The 21,074-nt window shown below is 44.0% G+C and overlaps 1 protein-coding gene across 1 annotated transcript in view; it reads left to right on the top strand.

Annotated features, from left to right (window-relative positions):
* Positions 1 to 20,291, top strand: part of SH3BGRL2 (SH3 domain binding glutamate rich protein like 2) — a 55,496-nt gene extending 35,205 nt beyond the window's left edge. Inside the window, exons 3-4 of the mRNA XM_064448567.1 lie at positions 13,889 to 13,969; positions 15,092 to 20,291. Of these exons, the coding sequence (XP_064304637.1) occupies positions 13,889 to 13,969; positions 15,092 to 15,106 (96 nt within the window). The 3' untranslated portion in view covers positions 15,107 to 20,291. The remainder of the gene's footprint in view (positions 1 to 13,888; positions 13,970 to 15,091) is intronic.
* The last annotated feature ends 783 nt before the right edge of the window (positions 20,292 to 21,074 follow it).

The raw sequence follows: 21,074 nt of genomic DNA, 5'->3' as shown, positions 1-21,074 counted from the left end.
TAAATGCAATCTACTTTGTGTTAATGTTTTACTTCGACCCAATGTGATCATGCTTGTGTTGCGTTCCTTGAAGCACAAATAATTGTTTATGCTGAACTGCAGTACTGCCAATTTTAACTTTGGTGTGCAGTAAATAGTTTCTCCCAGCAGTGACAGTGTTGATTTTAAAAAGCCTCAGCATACCTGCTTAACAAAATGCTGAGCCAAATTAATTATGGCAGTGTCTGTAATCACATAACTACAGTGATCTGGTTTCCTAGCACCAGGAATACAACACACTTAAGGCATCCACATCACAGCTGGGATACAGCTATTGCCGTAGCCAAGTTGAGCTTTGTGAACTTGGCAGTTGCTGTTGAGAGAAGGAGAAGCTCCCCTGGAAGTGGAATTTCTGAGGAGGAGAGAATTCGCAAAGACCAACAGTTTTCCTACTGGAGTAAGTTGGCATAAAACCTACAGAAGGATGTAAGGCATAATGTCGTAATTAGGAGTTAAATCTGGATCTCCTGCATGCTTGTCCACTGTCTCAAAGACTTAAGTTGCTCTTACTTCACTGTAGCATTTGGGCAGTGGATGGCTCTTGGGATTTCTGCATAATCTGGGCATTAAGAGAGTTCTGCCTTTGATTAATCTGTTTTTAAAGAGGTGCAAAGCAACTACAGCACCTTTTGCTTTCAGGGTAAACTGCAAGGACTTAGATGTTGAAAACAAAACTATCTTAGTGTGAGGTTTGGTTTTTTGGTTTGGTTTTTTTTTTCCTTTTACTAGCATGCTAAACAGACAGTATTACTTCGCTGATTATTTTAAAACTTTGTGTAAGATACAACTTAAGATAACACACGTAGCCTTAACTGTGTGAGACTGAAGGTTCCACTTTTGACCTTGAAAGCAAAAGTTTCAGTTTTGAAACTGAAGTCCAGTTTTGTCCCAACAGAGGCCATAAGCATATGCCTAGGAAAGATAACAAGCAAGTCAAACATATAAAGTACTTCTGTTGAGTATTCTCCCTGTGTCTAGCTATTTCTGTGAAACAGATGTAACTTTAATGTATTTTGTAATTCTTACTACGTTTTTCTTTCATGAGCTTCGGCCTCTTGGTGAAGCCCTGTAACCATTTAGCATCCTTAGTGTGCTTTGGCAAGGTGCACCATGGGTCCACTGAGCTCTGCATCTAGTACCAAATGATCCTGCCACCACAGTGAGCTTCACAGCCTTCCTCCCATTATCACCTGGGGCAACTTTGCTCCTGAAGGCCTTTGCAGCCACAGCCTGCCTCTCTGTCCTGGTTTAGAGTCAACTCAGCAGGAGGAGAGAAAGCAAAGCAGCGCTTTATGCCGTGCCAGCAAGATTTTGCTTATCTCTGTAGGTGAGCTGTTGAAACTTCAGTACAGCTACCTTTGCTGATTTTCAGCAAAGCATTCTGGTGTTAAAACAGAGGGGCCGTGTCTTGCTCAGACTACTTGGTGATCAAGCTGCCACTGTCTTTAAAGGTGAGGAGCCAGGCCTAAAGCAGAGAGGTCTGTAATCCCATTAATAAACCTTTTCTGACTTGAAATAGCTTTTCACTTGCCTTATTTATACCTCTGTCACTTCTCTATCCCCTCAAACCATCCTGAGATATACTTTTTTTTTCTAACTAGTATTTGTCATTCTCTGTAACATGTCATACCCTTATCTTTTTGATTTGTCACCTGTATTTTTGTGACTTTTCAACTTTTCCAGAGGAACTGAGTATGTGTGTGTCGCTGATTATTCATGTCCACTGTCACTGTCCCCTTAGTTTTAGTAGCCATAATCAGCTACTAATGTTTCCAGAATTGTATACATTAATAATGTGTAATTAGCATCTCTGGAAAGCACCAAGGATCATAATTTAACGCAATACAGTCAAAATTATATTTGTGCACATAGTTGCCTTTTGAAGTGGGCAGTGGGTGGCAGTTTGCCATGCTCGTGTAGTTTTATGTTAAGAGCTGCTTTCTGAATGCCTCCAGGGCATCAGTGGGAGTCACTTCCTTGCACAGGGGCAAGGCAGCAGTGCTCAGCTGCTCCCAGCAAAGCTGCAGCACCCGCTGGCTTGGTAGAGCTGCTTGGCACAGTAGCAAGGGGATTGAAGTAACTTGGTACCAGCAGTGAAGCCTGGTGCAGAAACCAGGAAGCACTGCCTTGCCAAAACCAGCGGATGGTGGTGTCCTTCCTCTGCGGGAGGCAGAGTGTCCCACACGGTTTTTCCAAGTGGAACACATTGGCTCGCAAGCAAGTTGGGCTCTTGTCTGTGTATGAAGCTTCAGCTTCCACTGAGTTTGGCACCATTTTCATTCTTCAGCCTTTGCATCTACTGCTGGTAGCAGTGGGATGTTCTTTATGTGAGACAAGAATTCTCATGTCCTCGCCGATGAATTTAGTGTCTTTACATGTGGCCCAAATCTACACAAACTTTCTCTCCTTATAAAGGTAAGGTCAAAGGCAGCATGTTTTTGGAACATCTGTGTTGTGGTTTAGCCGGCAGCTCAGCCCCACACAGCCGCTCGCTCACTCCCTCACTTACTCAGTGGGGGAAGAGAGTCAGAAGGGTAAAGCTTGAGGGTTGAGATAAGAACAGTTTGAAATAAAGCAGTAACAACAGCAACAATAATGCAATGGAAAGGAAAACAATGAAAGAGGTGTGAAACCTAGGGGGGGATCAGAATGAAAAACCAAAACAAACAGCTCACTGCCCACTGACCTGACACCACCAGAACCTGAGCCACAATCCAACCCCACCGACCCCTCTGCGCGCACCAACTGCCCCCATCAATATACTGGTCATGGTGTCCCATGGTATGGAATGAACATCCCAATGGCCAGTTGGGGTCAGCTGACTTGGCTGTGGCCCCGCCCCTCCTGGCCTCTTGCCCACGTGGCAGAGCATGGGAAGCTGGAAAGGTCTCTGACTACTATAGGTGCTATAGTGACAAGAGTTAACTCTTTCTCAGCCAAAACCAGCACATTCTCCACCCCTTATTCCATACCATTTACACCATGCCCAGGTCCTATACCATCCAATACAACCTTACCAACCACCACCCCTCCCCTTCCCATCCTTTAATATAGTACACAGACATCATTCCCTTAGTCTGTGGACCTTCCCTGTAAAATGTCCATAAAAATGTCCATTGAGTTCACCCAGTCCATGACTCTGGGCTCCATCTGTCATGTCAGTCTTTCAGGGCAGGAGAGATGGTGTGTGTGGTGTTGGGTTGCTGCATACAAAGTCAGTCAACGTTCCATCACTGCTGCACTTTCCTTGTTTCATCAAAGTTCATCTTCCATAGACTGGGAGATTTGTACTGTGATATCATTGATGTGGCATATAGCAACTACAGAAGAGATGACATATATTATATAGCAGTTTGCATTATGCCATTCAGTTCATTGGCTGTTTTCACCCAAGATCAAATCCCCTTGAGGCACACGCTTCTCCATCCTCCCACATCACCCACCAAGTGCACCCAGGTCTGCCTGAGGCAGAAATAACCCAGACTGTTTTGCCCAGCATATTTTTATGTGCACTACAGGGACTCTATCCCCTTCCACGGTGTGTAAGACTTCTGACTGGGCAGGGCCAGCTCAATTGGCAGATCCCCTTGTGCTGGCTAACCAGGTGGCTTTTGCTAAATGTGTATCCCAGTGCTTGAATGTTCCCCCCCACATTGCTCTTAGTGTAGTCTTTAACAGTCTATTGTACTGTTCAATTTTCCCAAAGACTGGTGCATGATAAGGAATGTGATACACCCACTCAATGCTGTGCTCTTTGGCCCAGGTGTCTATGAGGCTATTTCGGAAGTGAGTCCTGTTGTCTGACTCAATTCTCTCTGGGGTGCCGTGTCGCCACCGGACTTGTTTTCAAGACCCAGGGTAGTGCTCTGGGCGATGGCATGAGGGACGGGATATGTTTCCAGCCAGCCAGTCTTTGTTTGTACCATTGTAAGCGCATGGCGCTTGCCTTGGCGGGTTTGTGGGAGTGTGATATAGTCTATTTGTCAGACCTCCCCATATTTATATTTCAGCCATTGTCCCCCATACCACATAGGCTTTACCTGCTTTGCTTGCTTGATTGCAGCATGTTTCACATTCATGGCTACCCTGTACAACAGTCTCTATGGTCAAGTCCACCCCTCGATCACAAGCCCATTTGTATGTTGCATCTCTCCCTTGATGGCCTGAGGTGTCATGGGTCCACTGAGCTAAAAATAATTCACCCTTATGCTGCCAGTCCAGATCCACCTCAGCCACTTCAATCTTGGCAGCCTGATCCACCTGCTGGTTGTTTTGATGTTCTTCAGTGGCCCGACTCCAAAACCCTAGGGGTCGACCTCGGGTCTCCCCTGGTGCCTTCTGCCAGAGGCTCCAGGTAGGGCCATTCTCCCCGGCTGCAGTGTAGAGCACATTTTTTTACATCTTGTCCTACCTGGACTAGCCCAAGAGCTCCTGCATGAACTATCTCCTGTTTAATCTATTCAGCTGCTTGTTGTTGCTCAGGGCCCCATTTGAAATCGTTCTTCTTCCGGGTCACTTGATAGAGAAGGCCTACAGACAGACTGTATTTGGTATATGCATTCTCCAAAACCCCACAATGCCTACGAAAGCTTGTGTTTCCTTTTTGCTAGTTGGAGGAGACATGGCTGTTATTTTGTTGATCACATCCATTTGGATCTGACGATGTCCATCTTGCCATTTGATTCCTAAGAACTGGACCTCTTGTGCGGGTCCCTTGACCTTACCTTGTTTTATGGTAAAACTGGCCTGCAGAAGGATTTGGACTATTTTCTTCCCTTTCTCAAAAACGTCTTCTGCTGTGTTGCCCCACATGACGATGTTATCAATGTATTGAAGGTGTTCTGGAGCTTCTCCCTGTTCCAGTGCAGTCTGAATCAGTCCATGGCAAATGGTAGGACTGTGTTTCCACCCCTGGGGCAGTCGATTCCAGGTGTACTGGACACACCTCCAAGTGAAAGCAAACTGTGTCCTGCACTCTGCTGCCAGAGGGAGTGAGAAGAATGCATTAGCGATGTCAATTGTGGCATACCACTTGGCTGCCTTGGATTCCAGTTTGTATTGAAGTTCTAGCATGTCTGGCACAGCAGCACTCAACGGCGGAGTGACTTCATTCAGGCCACAATAGTCTACTGTTAGCCTCCACTCTCCGTTAGATTTCTGCACTGGCCATGTGGGACTGTTAAAGGGTGAGTGGGTCTTGCTGATGACTCCTTGGCTCTCCAGTCAACGAATGAGCTCATGGATGGGAATCAGGGAGTCTCGGTTGGTGCAATATTGCTGCCGGTGCACTGTTGTGGTGGTGACTGGCACGCGTTGTTCTTTGACCCTCAGCAACCCCACAACAGAAGGGTCCTTCAAGAGACCGAGCAAGGTAGACAGCTGTTTAATTTCCTCTGTCTCCAAGGCAGCTACACCAAAAGCCCACCTGTACTCTTTTGGGTCCCTGAATCACCCTCACCTGAGGCAGTCTATGCCAAGGATGCACGGAGCCCCTGGGCCAGTCACAATGGGGTGCTTTTGCCACTCATTCCCGGTTAGGCTCACTTCGGCCTCCAATACAGTTAGCTCTTGGGATCCCCCTGTCACTGCAGCAATGCTGATGGGTTCTGCCCCTGTATAGTTTGATGGCATTAGGGTGCACTGTGCACCAGTGTCCACTAGAGCTTTAAACTCCTGTGGGTCTGATGTGCCAGGCCATCGGGTCCACACAGTCCAGTAAACTCGGTTATCCCTTTCCTCCACCTGGCTGGAGGCAGGGCACCTCTAGTCCCAATCATGGCAGTCACAACACACTTCCTGTAAATGTGAATCAAGAGTCTCTCTATTAAGCTCAGAAATAAAATCAGCACTTCTACTCATCTGTCTGGGGACCTGCTCACCAGAAACTTGAGCAGCAACTTTCTTAGAAGAACCTCCCTCAGTGATGGTTCTTCCTTGCAGCTCATGTCGAGGTAGGCTTGCCATCCCACCTCATCATGTCCTCTCCGTGGTCACGCAGGTAGAACTATAGGGTGGCCAGTGGTGTGTATCCTCTCCTTTGAGCCAAAGGACGCTTATTCCTAACAGCTGAGACACTACTCTGTCGAGGTGGGGAGTAGGACATATCTTCTCTGAGTTGCTGGACCTCTCAAGATAGTTTCTCCACAGCAGAGACAAGGGAGGAAGAGATATTTGCTTCATACTCCCAGAGTCTATCAATCACCTCCGCCACTGTTGGTGCCTTGTCCTCACTCCAGGACATGACTGCCAATGAGTTTGCATACAAGGATGGTGCACTCCATACAAACTTCCGCCACATGGGTTATGTGCACTGGGCTTCATCTGGGTCTTGGATGACTGTTGATTGTCCAAGTCACCATAAATCACCTCAAGCACAGCTAATTCCCTTAGATATTGGGTGCCTTTCTCCATGGTTGTCCGTTTTCCTAGGCAATAAGTAACATCTTCTTTAAAGGGATACCTTTCCTTCACTCCGGACAGGAGTCGCCTCCAGAGGCTGAGGGCTTGTGTTTTTTTTCCAATTGCTTTGTCAACACCCTCTTCCCCAGAAAAGGGATCCCAGTTGTTTGACTTCTTTTCCCTCTAATTCCAGACTACTGGCCCCATTATCCCAGCATGGGAGCAGCCAGGTGGCAATTTGCTCACCTAGACGACAGCCAAAATCTTCTCGCATATCTCGCAACTCACTCAAGGACAGGGATCGGGTAGTTTCCGTTTCATTTATGACTTCTTCCTCCTCTTCTTGTGATGGACCTGCTTCTTTGTTGCCCTTTCTAAACAAGTTGACTTCCACTTCCAAGATTTCTTGTGTATGGGGGTGACTGATACTGGCATGGGTTGATTCTCTGATTCAGCTCCAGTGCCTGTTGTGGGGGTTTGAGTAACCCCAGTGCTTGTCCTGGGGGTTTGAGTGGCCACAGTGCCTGTCATCGGGGCTGGAGTGACCACAGTGCCTGTCACTTTGCCTTTCAATCCAGAGACCTTCTCTTCCCCTTGGGAGCACTGAATACTGTTGAGCAGGGCTCGGTATGCATGGGCCAGGCCCCAGCACGTTGCAGTTATCTGTGTCTCTCTGGAGTTCCCAGCGTAACAACAGACTTTATCCAAATATTCTACTAGTTTTTCAGGATTCTGCACTTGTTCGGGGGTGAAACTCCAAAACACTGGGGGTGCCCACTGCCCTAGGTATTTGCCCATGCTATCCCACATGCCCTGCCACTCGTAACTATCAAGCCTCGGGGCAGATCTCAGGGTGATATTCTTAAGTTGCTTTCTGACCTTATTCAAAACCAAAACAACATGCCCAAAAACTAACAATAAGTATATTTTAACTACCCAAGGATGTTCAAGATATAAAAAAGTTGTTGCAGTAAAGGTGGAGACATCATAGAAGAAAGTTGCAAAGATACCATTCTGTATTTCCTCCATATAAAGTCTCTTAGAGGAGGAGGTATAATTGCTAATTGCTTCAGTAAGATGGCATCCAAAGTACAGTAATGGTTCCAGCAAAAACCCCAAATACCAGATAAATCTGAAAACCAGTGTTTGCATAACAAATCTCTTAGGCAAAACATCACTAACCACACAGCAGACTAAACAGACCAACACCAATCTTCAACAAGAACTGCAAAAATGAGAACATGGTGCTGTGACCAGCAGCTGTTGTTATCTCAAACCCTGAAGCCCCACATTGGGTGCCAAAAGACACCGTTGTGGTTTAGCCAGCAACTCAGCCCCACCCAGCCACTCGCTCACTCCCCCACCGACAGGATGGGGGAGAGAATCAGAAGGGTAAAGCTCATGGGTTGAGATAAGAGCAGTTTAATAATTAAAATGAAACAATAACAACAGCAAAAGGAAAACAATGAGATGCACAAAACTCATGGCAGAATGAACAACCAAAACAAGCAGCACATGATGCAGCTACCCACCAACCCAACACCACCAGTCCCTGAGCCACAACCACCCCACTGCACACCAACTGCCCCCATCAATATACTGGTTGTGGCATCATATGGTGTGAAAGGAACATCCCATTGGCCAGTTGGGGTCAGCTGACTTGGCTGTGGCCCCACCCCTCCCAGCCTCTTGCCCATGTGGCAGAGCATGGGAAGCTGGAAAGGTCCCTGACTATTACAGGCACTACAGTGAAGAGAATTAATTATTTCTCAGCCAAAACCAGCACAATCTGTTATCTCACCTGTATTATAGGGAGAGCCAGGGATGCCTGCTTTGAACTCTACAACGTGCCAAAGCAAAACCAATGAGTTCTTGAGACTGTGGTGCTTGAGATCATGCTTCTTAAAAATCTTTTAAGAAGCTACCATACTAAAGTAGTTTCTTTCAACTTTTATAGGACTATTTTTATAACATTTTTACAACATTTTATTCCACATTGAGTATTTTGGGATCATATGTTTTCATTGCAGAGATTAGTAGGAAAATTCTCCTCTTTAAAATTTTACTGTTACTTTATCTAAAAGCATGATGCTTCTACCCCTGTCCCCCATGAAAGTAAGAAAGTGTCAATATAATTTTAATATATTTTGCAATGCAGATATTTCAAAACATCAGGGAGATTGCTTCTGGTGGATAATCTCTTGTGGTTATTAAATATTCTGCTCCTTTTAAAAAGAATCAGTCCACTGGGTTTTGTGCTCTTTCAAACATTTGCTTACTCAGTTTAGCTTACTCAGTTTAACCTTCACGATTTTTTCAGTAAGTGAATTCAGGTTTGATAATCTGTAAAAATGTGGAAGAAACGTACTAAATCAGGCCTGCATAGTTCTGCAAGGGAAAATTGATAACTAGCACTTGCAAAAAGCTTTTTATGATTAGGTCTTAAATTACTTTACAGAGGTTAAGGTAAACAGATGTTCACAGATATTGGTGGATTAGCTGAGCCACAAAGTCATTTTCAGAGCCAGGAATGCAGCCTTATTTCTTATGACATTATTTTCAGGCTGTGAATCCTTCCCTACCCTGTTTTTCTTTTCAATTTATTAATAAAGACTAAAAAAATCTTGGTCATAGAGAGAAGTGATGGTTTTAGTGCTAATTGAAGTACTGGGATTAAGACACTTCAGGAGAACAACAGAACTAGAAAATGGTGATGAGAGACGATGACTCACCTGAACAGAGAGCCTTTGCTTGGACAAACTCTTGAGACAAATGGGTGTCTGGGGGTTCATGAAAACAGCCTGTGTGCTTAGGAGGAAAGGGTGCTCCTGGCGGGGAGAGAAAATGATGTTGTGCTGCTGCAGAAATGCTCGCAATAGCTGCCTGCCTGCAGTTTGGCTGCTTATAGTTTACAGGGCTGTAATGAGCAGCTTAAGGCAATCTAAACCTGCCCTGATATTAAAGGGCTGCCTTTGTTCTAATCACTGCGGCTTGTACTCATCCACTGCTCCCTACCTTCAGCTCCAGAGATGGTGTGACTCACTTGTAGATGAACCCAGTGGAGAAAATTAAGGGGTTTTCTCAGTGAGGTCAGCTGTCTTCACATGTGGTTGCTTGTATAGCTCATGTCCCTCATGGCTTTTCATCTGCTTTGGCAGAGTCAGGCTGGTCCTTTTTCAGATTTAGCAGCGTCCACACAGTTTTTCAAGTCAAAGCTTTAATTAAACATCCTTCTGCAGAGCTTCAGTATTACTTTTTACTCCTCTAGGTGTTGAGTGATTACATTGTCCTCTTTTTATCCATGGCATTGCTGGGGTTGCTTTCAGTATTGTTTTAGCTTATAGAATCATAGAATCATTAAGGTTGGAAAAGACCTCTAGGATCATCAAGTCCAACCATCAACCCAACACCACCATGCCTCCTAAACCAGGCCCTGAAGTGCCAAGTCTACACATCTTTTAAATACCTCCAGGGATGGTGACTCTACCACCTCTCTGGGCAGCCTGTTCCAATGCCTGACCACTCTTTCAGTAAAGACATTTTTCCTAATATCCAACCAAAACCTCCCCTGATGCAGCTTGAAGCCATTTCCTCTCATTCTATTGCTAGTGACCTGGGAGAAGAGACCAACACCCACCTCACTGCAACCTCCTGTCAGGTAGTTTTAGAGAGCAATAAGGTCTCCCCTCAGCCTCCTCTTCTCCAGGCTAAACAACCCCAGTTCCCTCAGCCACTCCTTACAAGACCTGCTCTCCAGACCCTTCACCAGCTTCATTGCCCTTCTCTGGACATGCTTCAGTACCTCAGTGTCTTATAGTGAGGGGCCCAAAACTGAACACTGTGTTTGAGGTGTGACCTCAGCAGTGCTGAGTACAGGGGAACAATCACTTGTTTGTTCCCTGTGTAGCCCTGCAGGCTGCACTATTCCTGATACAAGCCAGGATGATGTTGGCCTTCTTGGCCACCTGGGCACACTGCTGGCTCATGTTCAGCCAGCTGTCAGCCAGCACCCCCAGGTCCTTCTCTGCTGGGCAGCTTTCCAGCCTGTAGCATTGTATGGGGCTTTTGTGACCCAAGTGCAGGACCTGGCACTTGTCCTTGTTAAACCTCATACAATTGGCCTCGGCCTATCGGTCCAGCCTGTCCAGTTCCCCCTGTAGGGCCTTCCTACCCTCGAGCAGATCAACACTCCTGTCCAAATCAGTGTCATCTGCAAACTTAGAGGGTGCACTCGATCACCTCATCCAGATCATTGATAAAGATATTAAACAAGACTGGCCCCAACACTGAGCCATGGGGAATCCCACTCGTGACTGGCCATAGCCTAGTTGTGAGATCTATTTTATTTTTATTTACTTTCTGGCTATTAATTTTGAATTTACATTAAATCAGAAATTAGCATCAGTTCATCACCTTTTAATGATTTTTTAAATTTATGTAAATATGTATGTTTCCTCTGTTTAATTATATGTTTAATTTCAAGGTTAGATAGAACAGCCCATACCTAAAATTAACAGTAAGGGAACTTAAACCTGTGGCTAATATCTTCATATGTTAGCTTTTTAAAAAGTGATGATAATAGTTCTGTCCTCATAATGATAAGCAGCATCTGTCTGCAAAGTCTGTTTTCCAGTCTGTGATCCTGATTGTTGCAGGACACTCTACCTTCCTTTGCTCCAGAAGTGCTTTATTCTTTGAAGTGCTTAATTCCCCTGGAAAGCAAATAAACTTAATGGTGTTAATTGGAAATTATGTATCATGCATAGAGAAAACCATGGAACTGAAAACTAGATAGAAGGAATGAGTGTGCTCTCTCTCTTCTCCTTGGCACTGGTGAGGCCACACCTCAAATACTGTGTTCAGTTTTGGGCCCTTCAGTACAAGGCAGACATTGAGGTGCTGCAGCGTGTCCAGAGAAGGGCAACGAAGCTGGTGAAGGGTCTGGAGAGCAGGTCTTATGAGGAGAGGTTGAGGGAACTGGGGTTGTTTAGCCTGGAGAAGAGGAGGCTGAGGGGAGACCTTATTGCTCTCTAAAACTACCTGACAGGAGGTTGCAGTGAGGTGGGTGTTGGTCTCTTCTCCCAGGTAACAAGCAATAGGATGAGAGGAAGTGGCATCAAGTTGTGCCAGGGGAGGTTTAGATTGGGTATTAGAAAAACTTTCTTCACCGAAAGGGTTGTCAGGCATTGGAACAGGCTGCCCAGAGAGGTGGTAGAGTCACCATCCCTGGAGGCATTTAAAAGACGTGTAGATGTGGTGCTTAAGGACATAGTTTAGTGGTGGACTAGGCAGTGCTAGGTTAACAGTTAGACTTGATCTTAAGAGTCTTTTCCAGTCTAAATGATTCTGTGATTCTATGATTCTACATATATACACACATATGAAAGCGGAAAGGATCAGTAGACATGAAGCTTCATCTTGGAATACTGACTTATTGCCCGTGTGTGTAGCACAGCAATATACCAACTTTTAAGAAGACAACAACAAAAAGCCATCTTAAGAAGAAGATTTACTACTCCTACATACATCAGCTAATATGTCTGGGGCCTGATGACCATCATACACTCCTGCTGGCCTCTCTGTGTCTTTCAGGGCAGACGCTTTTAGTATAGAGGGTTAGGCAGGGAAAGTGCCTCTGTGAAGCTGTGATTTTTTCTGGGCTGAAGTTATTTGAATGATTATGGAACTGCAAAGTATCACTTTGCTAGGACAATTGCGTTCTCATTGGTATAGCAGTATATCATTATGGAAATGCTAGTAAAGCATCTTTGTCTGGTGCACCATAAAGGTTTAAAGAGAAATTCTGCACATCTGCAGAATGATTATGGATCTCATGGGAGGTCTATTATCCCTGCAGTGGTGACTATGTATTTTTCGTCTGAACAGTTCTTTTATTTTAGGTTGGTGGAGAGATAAAAAGAGAATGAAGAGAAGTCAAGTCTTCACCTACAAGCACACACTATCCTCACAAAGTTATTTTACAAAATACCAACCATCCTTCTGCAAGGATATAATTTGGTATATCTTATAATCGGGTCTGGCAGGTGGGATGAAGGGCTATTCAGGGATTCACACTGCATTGTGAAGACCCAGAGAAATCCTGGGAGGCAGAATGCTTGCCCAGACCATTTTTGCTTCCGGCTTAGAATTCGAGAAGCCAAAATGTAAGCACAAGCAGATATTGGCTAGGCATGAGTAAACTCTGGTTGGAAGATAAAAGAAAGTTCCTAATCTTTGCATCTCCTATCACGGCCTTCCAAGAACAGCCACGTCAGAGAAATATTTTTGCTTTTCAATTACAACTTGTTCTGTTTATCACCCCACCCCTGTGATTGTGGGGTGGTTTGTGAGGTTACAGGTTCAAAAGAAGGCAAGAGCAGAAGACAAGTGGGCAAAGCAGCTTCTGCTGAGGGGAAATTTGAGGTCAAATTTTAGGGAGAGCACCTGAAAATGTAACAATGAGAGATGAAGTCTAAAAAAGTAATGAGATTAGAGGTTAGCGGCCAAAGAAGTGCTAACTTTTGGGGTTCAGATGTATTGGGAATGACTGTTACACAGATGGGAAGCATGTAGAGGCATGGAGACTGCCTGTTAGTATTCTGTATTGAAAGCATGTATGTGCACAGTTAATATTTAAAGGGATTTCTCTTGTTTGAATGCTTTCAAGTTAAGCAAAACTACTAATCTTAGATATTTAGAGATAATTGCTATGTAGTGATGAGCACATACCTGAAATTTCCTGACATTTACAGAGTATTTTACGTGTCAGAAGTGGTTAAGTAAAGATTGATATTTCCATTTTGCAGTTATGTGGAAGAGGAAAAGAGTCTGAACTGGGTGATGTACTAATCACGATAACGAATCTGATTTTTAATCTTTCCGTACAGCAGGTTTCTTTATGGTAGCATTTTATGTTTAATTATGTGGTTGTCCAGGGCTGAGATATGATTGCTGATTTCAAAGGATACAATGATGATCAAGTCTCTATTCCACCACAGAAGTAATAAGGAGTTCAGCTGCCTTAGGAATTCTTCTTGGAGGTTTCCATTTTAGGAAGCATTTTGTTTGCTAAAATACAAATTGGAAATCCAGTCAGAAACTTATTTGCATTGTTAGGCACTTAAATAACTTCAAAATATACATATAATAGCTTTCCTTTTAATGCTACTCCATGTTTATATTTTCCTGTCAAATAAAGGAATATATGTCAAATAAACAGTGAAAGGTGTTGTAGTTAGAGAATTTATGTGTTTTTCTTTGCATTGTAGTTGGTGATGTTACTGCAGTTTAAAATAGCTTTCAGGTTTGCATAGGAGAATATGGGTAAGTATCAGTATTTTCCTAAGCATTATTACATATCACCCTTTAGTCTAATACATGGTGTGGTAAGATCAATCAGGAAAGCATGAATGCAAATGTTGACTCATCTTTTTTTTTTTTTTCTCTCTAGGATTACGATGGCTTTTTTGAATCAAAGGAGAGCAACACTGTCTTCTCTTTTCTTGGACTGAAACCTACTTTGACATCAAAGGTCAGTACAGTATTGCAGACTTTTTATGGAATACTTGAAATACTGAGATTGAATTTTCTTTGAACTGAAAGATCTGTGCATGTTTGGATGTACCACTGCCTTATCCATACCTTGTCCATATCAACTTCATGCTACTGAGGTAATTGAAACTGTTGCCATGAGAAGAAAAGCATTTTAAATGAAACCGAGCATATACGTGGGAGTCAATTTGAGACAGCAGATAAACGAATTTTAAAGAATACATTCTCCTTCACATTATCAATGTAAACTGAAAGCAACTGATTTAATTATAACAGAGGACAGAACTAGGATCTTAATCACGGGAATATCTGCAGCATGTGTCACCAAAACATCATCTTACTGGGACGGCCTGGTATAATGGCTCAACCAGGACACAATTTATTTATTAGCTATTATTTTATTTTTTCAAATGCTGGAGCAGTTGGGAGTTATAGCAACTTTCTGGATAAGAATTGTTTTAACAAATATAGATATACAGGTCAGAACATAAAGCCAGTTAACATCTTTCTGTTGAGGGCGGTATAGTAGAGGAGATTTTTATTGCCATATGGAAGCCTGGACGCTTGTTCAAAGAGGCTATATGGTGTACTTTTGGGCAGTAGATCAGATGCATAGGAGAGGATTTTTCTTCCCTTGGCCACTGTAGATACAGCTGTGTTTGGCAGTAGTACTGTTTCAGGCCTAGACGGTAGCTCTTGGGTACCTATAGAGTTCCTCTTCTGCCAGGTATTCATTTATTTCTGGACCCCATGAGGGAGAGAAGTAAGAGGGAACCTCATCAGGGAACTGCAAAAGCAGGTTGTTTTGGCAGAGTGCCTTGCTTCATAGCTAGAACTAGTCCTAGGAAGAAGATGATATCCTACAGCAATCAGAAATATCAGCTTCTGTGGAGGTTTGTTCCTGGGAAATCACCTGGAAGCCTGAAGGAGTGTCACTATAAACTTGGCCAGATCACTGCTTCAGTGTGGTAGTACTTCAGAGTGATGCATCCTCAGCTGCTGTATGAGGCAGGGTTAGGGGCACCTTAAGTGCGAAGGTCACAGACACAGGAGGTGAGAATGTATTCACAGCATTAATAATCTTTTTTTCTCTTTTAAATAGGAGTCGGAGCCCTAGAAAGCCTATCTGAAGTATTGACAAGCACATCTGGATGAATGACCCTGTTCTTCAGCACACAACAGCTTCCCTAATGAATCACTGTGATAGAGCAAACATGCATCATTAGTAGTAGTCTGCGTGCCATGAGATGGTGCTCTCCAATAATGTGGAGTTAATAACACGTATATGAAACAGGATTAAGGCCAGGCCACTCATCTTCCTTTTTAAAAATACTCACTGTTGATGTTTCACTTTTGTCTTTGGATTGCTTTTGCGGCTGGCACTGGTGTTCTGACAGGCACGTATGTTTGAGAATAAGGAGTGGAATTGCAGGGCTTCTGTTGTTCATGGATATACTTACATAGTCAGATTCCTTACCTCTTTTAATTCTTCCAACTACTGTAGTTGAAATTAGCTCATCATGATAGTTAAAGTACTGGTGGTTATTAGAATGTTTGTGCTCACTATGATCCAGAAGGTAAAAATCATCAATCTTAAGATCTCAGTCTAAGCCAATAACTGGTGTATTTTTGCTCTACATTCATTTTTTTGTGATGTTTATGCTAGATTATGTTTATTGTAAGAGACACGGGCTGCTAACGTTCATGAAAACTTGATCTGTCTCATGATGCACATTGCAGCTGGCTGTTTAAAAAGAGTTGTTACCATGGAGGAGGTGCCAAAGTGAAATACTCTGACATGGTTGCTCTTCCAAATGTGGGTGAAATGTGCAGGAAAACACTTGGTGGAAAATACTGGCTAGTTCAGAAGAAGAGGTCTCATAACTAATGAAAATATTGTCTCTTAACTGAGAACAACTTTAACACCCAAAGTTGGAGCTCTATAGTTTGGACTGTCTTAAAATGAAATTTTGCCAAAACCTTGAGTTTACCTTCAGTAACACGCAGCTCCACCATTAGCCACATGAGACTCAGAGGGGTACTTTGAGAGTCAGGGATCAGTCCCATACCATGGTCCAGGAGCACACCTAACTCACCCAGCTGTTGTCCTGGTTATATCCCCAGGTGTGGAAATGCGGAGGTGCCTCAAAGACAGTGAGAAATCTGAGTGTGTGCTTTGATGGATGAAGCCACAGTCGTCAGCTCAGCTGAGGAACAGGAGCCATGTAAAGGAAGTGGAGGTTGTTCCAGTGGGACTGTATTGGTGCACAGAGCAGAACTTCAGCCCGTGACTTGCCAGTAACCATTACAAAATGCATTCTAGACAGAAGTCAAATTGCATTACGCATTTTGAATCAAGTCTGGCTATGAAAATAATAGCTATGCTGTAATGTAGCTTTTATTCAAGTGATTTCATAAGGACAGGGCAGTGCCATTCCAATAAATGTCCTTATGTCTTTGTGTAAATGAAAGACAACCATTATGTGGGAAAGCTTCTTTGCAATCGCAGCATCACTCAGACTGTGTGGCTTGACGGAAGCCAAACTTGTAAAGAGCGTCAGAAAGCAACACTGTCTGTGCAACAAATCACACGTTCTGTTAAAATCGGTAACCATGGCATCTGAGACGTGATAGTTGGAAGGGACAGCTGGAGGCCATCTATCTGGTCCAGCACTGTCAAAGTCAGGGCTAACGCCAGCACTAACTCGGATCAGATACGGATTTGTCTAGCAGACTGTTAAAAATATCCAAAGATGAAGATCTTTCAACCCTCTATATAACCTGTGCCAGTGCTGCAGTACTCTCCTAGAGAAAACTTTCTTTTAATGTCCAGCCTCAACACCTAGGCTGTAATTTGTGGCTGTTGCCTTTGCTGTGTTTTTTGGCACTCGCAGGAAGAGACTGGCACCATCCTTTTTGTAACTGCCCTCAATATAGTTGTAGGCTTTAGCCTTCCTCTTAACAGACTAAACAAACCTGGCTTCCTCAACCTCTTCATGGGCTGTGTGCTTTAGGCCTCTGGCTGCTTTGCTTTGGTGGAGGATGACTGTTTCCAGTTTGTTCACATCCCTCTTGGAGTGAGAGAAGGTCCCAAACCAATATTTCGGACGTGTCCTCACCAGTGCTGAGTAGAGGGGGGATAATAACTTTCCTCAGCCTGCAGGCCACACTTCTCCTGAAGTCAGCACACCGCATGCTTTCCCCTGTTTGCAGTCAGTACATTGCTGGCTTATGATCAACCTAGCCTTCTCTAAAATCTACAGATCCCTTCAGCAGGGGTATTACTCTGTCAGTCACTTCCCAGCCCATACTGGTGTTTCGCCATCCCCAAGGGCAGACTTTCTATTTGTCCTATCAAACTTCATGAGGTTTCTGTTGGCCCAATCCTCAAGGTTATTGCGGTGCCACTGGACTGAAGCTCTGCCAGCTGTTACCAACCACTGTACCAGGTTCAGGTGTCATTCACAGATCTGCTGAGGGTGCATGCTAGGCTGTCATCCAAGTCCCTGCTGAAGATGCTGAACAATAGGAGAACTGTATTCTCTCAGATTTTGTACAATGGCTTAGTCATGACTACAGAGGTATGACGTGAACAATGTTCATGACTACCACTCGCTGGAGTAAAGAACAGGTTGTCTTCCTGTTTGCATTGTCTCCGTGATGAACTGCTTACAGCTGTGTGGCTTTTCCCTCTAGTTCAAAGGCAAGAAGGCTTTAAAGAAGGAGGCGTTAAAGGAGTCCATCCATAAATCAGTTTCTCTTTGGATCCTCTGATGCCTCCTCAGCTCGGTTAAAGGGCTAGATGGAGCAAGAGCACACACAGATTTCAAGTCCGTGGTTGCATTTACTGGTCAAAATCTTAGCTACAGCACCTTCTCTAGAGGAGTCCTGAATGGGAGTTGATAACATGTGTATACGCATATGTATATACATATATGCATGTGCATTTTTAAGAATTAAGTTGTCTGTGTTAAGTGATTGTGGCGTTCTTGTCACCAATCCCGTATTTTCATGAGACTTGAATCTCATTAAAGGAAGGGAATGTGACAGGAGGTGGAGCGGCCACACTGGACACCTTCAAGATTTGGCTGGACAGGGTGCTGGGCCATCTTGTCTAGACTGGGCTCTTCCTAGAAAGGTTGGACTAGATGATCCCTGAGGTCCCTTCCAACCCGTGATTCTGTGATTAACTTCACCAAGTTCAATATAACTATTCCTGAACAAAAGGTTAAAGAAAAATATTTATCCCTGCAAGTGAATGCAGATATACATTTACATAATTACACAGTTGATTACAGAGAAGCCATCCTGGATTAATCATGTACTTGATATGTTGTAAACTTTGAGAACTGCCTGAAGTCCCGGTTTCGAAAAACTTACCTAAGTGTGTAAGTACGTACGCATTAGGAATCCTGGGCAAAATCCCAGGCTTACTGATGTGAAAGGCAAAACCACACTGATTTCTCCAGGGGTGAAATTAGTTTGCCGAAACTCCTTTTGAATTTTGATAATTGTAGAATAGAAGCCTCCTTTTCAGCGGAGAGCTAGTCCTGTTACAGCTGTTAGGTAAACCTAGCTTATTTCAGAGCACGCATGTGGGCAAAATCAGTTGTATGGAGAGCAACACCAGCTCCAAAGATACCCTGCTTGCTTGCATGGATTGGCAGTGTAAGTCCCTTAGACTACGTGCTTTTGAATTATAAGTGGCTAGTTTTTAAACAAAGCATATATGTTGCTCAAATGTGAATTTGGTCTGTTGTGCGACAGCCTTATTTTTGTAATTAAAGCAAGCAGAGTTCTAGTTTGTTACACAAGAAGATCTGGAATTTTTTAAACCAGTTTTGTAATAATGAAATGCAACTATCAGGTAACTGAAAAGGTCTGTGGAAGCTAGAGCCATTTATTGAAAGAAATAGCAAATTCTTAATTCTGTTTAAAATACTTGCATATAAAGGTATGCTTGAGAACCACATGATCCCAGTTTTTAGCTAATACTTGTAACTACCCCACTTTTTAAAAGGGAGAGCAGTGTGAATTAAACTGTAAATCTTTGTACCTAGCTAAAGTTGCTGTGTGGGCTGACGTGCACGCGCACATTCACTGTATCAGTGGCTTTGATAGAGGTGTTTTTGTTTGTGCCACACACTACTGGATAGTGCCTTGCCAGAAAGAGGACTGTTTTTGTAGGGTCTTCTTAGATGTGCTTAAACTTTGAACTGAGAAAGGGGTAGTTTCTAGATTGCTATTTTTTTAATAATGCAGTAAATTGATTTTGAGGCCGGAGTCAAGAGACACATGCTTTGTAAGGTTGAATCAGTTTTTGACAAGTCTTCTGAACTCTTGATTTTTCTTAGTATGTCTTTATCTTTTTTTTTTTTCCTTTCCTTTTTCTCGAATGTCTAGAATCATTTTCCAAGGGAAGTGGGCCTGGAGTAAAGCCCCTGAATCCATGTTTATTCTTTAAAATGACTGTCTGATTCAAGTATTGAGCAGCCCAAGTGCTACCTCTAAAATGAAGAGGAGCTACCAAGCTCTCAGTTGATTTTCTGGTTGTCCCTCCCTGCCCTGTCCCCCCAATCAGGCCATTTATTTAAGGACTCTAATTCTGGGAATACCATGATTCAGAAATAGGACCCTGAGATTTTAGGCAGAGCCTTGTGGCACGTCACAGGAGTGCAGGAGTGGGGTCATCACCAGGAAAGTGCCAAATCCCATCAGTCTTCAGTGACTTGTCTCTCGACCTTGGCACGAGCAGTGGGAGGAGGAGGGAGCTCCACATGTTCGCCCCACACAGAGAGCGGGAGTGGAAGACACGGTGCAGAATGGCCCACGGCTTGTTGATGGCACCCTGAGCCGCGGTCCTCGCAGAGGGCCTTGGCTAGCAGTACCATGTGAGAAACCACACAGCGCTGCTCTCCACAGGCGTCCACCTGCATCACGACCTATCTGTCACCCTCTTGCTCCCTAAGGAATTTGGGAGGAGTAATGGAGAACAGCTTCTTGAGAACAGTCCTTCAGCCAGGGCAGATCTGGCTTACTCTGTTCTTCCTATTCTTTACCTCTTCCTAATGTGCTTCGTCCTGTCCTGTGTAGTCCTACCTGCGTGCAAAGCTTCCACTCCCGACCATTTGTAACATCCCTGTGAGGTCGCAAACGCAGAGCTGGTGTTCACCTTCACAGCGTTGGTGTTTTGTGAGCCAGTGGGGGAGGGAGCACATTGCATCCTAGGCTATGCACATGTGGAGTTTTAAATTATATATTAAAATTGTGTTAACCTAATAAAAAATGTAATTCAAAAAAGACATTTGAACTGTGTTGTATGTGCCAAAGAAAATAATGAAAAAATATGAGTCTTTATTCTTGCTGCAGCTCCCTCTGGTGACAGCCTGGTGCCGTGGCTCGGGCAGCCTCTGCAGGTGACAGAGACGGAGCGCTGCAGAGCGCTTCGCCTGGGATGGGTGAGCCTGATTCTGTAAGATGCTAAGCGCCTCTGATCCCTGTTGACTCAGTGGGAATTGCAGTGTGCAGAATACCTGCTGGGTTGGGGTCTCGGTCTAAAGAGCAGTAAAGGAAAAAAAGAAAGGGATGTTTTCTTGTCATCCATTTTTGCGCTTGGGTTAGTTGATAAATACGATGGAATTAAAGGACAGATCCTCTGGGGTGGCTTGGGCAGTAGGGCCAGGAAGTTTTCACGTGCTGAAGTTTTGCTCCCAGGGCTAAAATATTAAGGAGCGCTGCTTTTTCTTGTCTGAAAGGAGTGTGAGTTCCTAGTTTGCCTATCCACTTTTCTAATCCATATTTAATTATGTTCTACAGAGTTAAGTGACTGACCAAAGGTACAGGTTGGCATCATTGCAGTCTTCCCTTGATTCTCAGTCTAGTATGTAATTTTTAATACCTTATCAGTCCTGTCTGAAACTTCCCCTTTATCTCCAGTGTGAACACCGCTATGAAAACGCTACCCATTTGTGGCTGCTTCTGCACCCTGGAGCACCTGTGCCACCTGCCCTAAGGCAGGGCGGGTAGAAGGGATAGAGATGGGGAAGGCAAGCCTGAAAGGCCTGAAACGAGATCCTCAGCTGAGC

The sequence above is a fragment of the Phalacrocorax carbo genome, chromosome 3, assembly GCF_963921805.1.
Source record: "Phalacrocorax carbo chromosome 3, bPhaCar2.1, whole genome shotgun sequence".
Taxonomy (NCBI): Eukaryota; Metazoa; Chordata; class Aves; order Suliformes; family Phalacrocoracidae; genus Phalacrocorax; species Phalacrocorax carbo.
The sequence above is the reverse complement of the archived record's forward strand: the minus strand, read 5'-3'. Positions and strand labels throughout refer to the sequence as shown.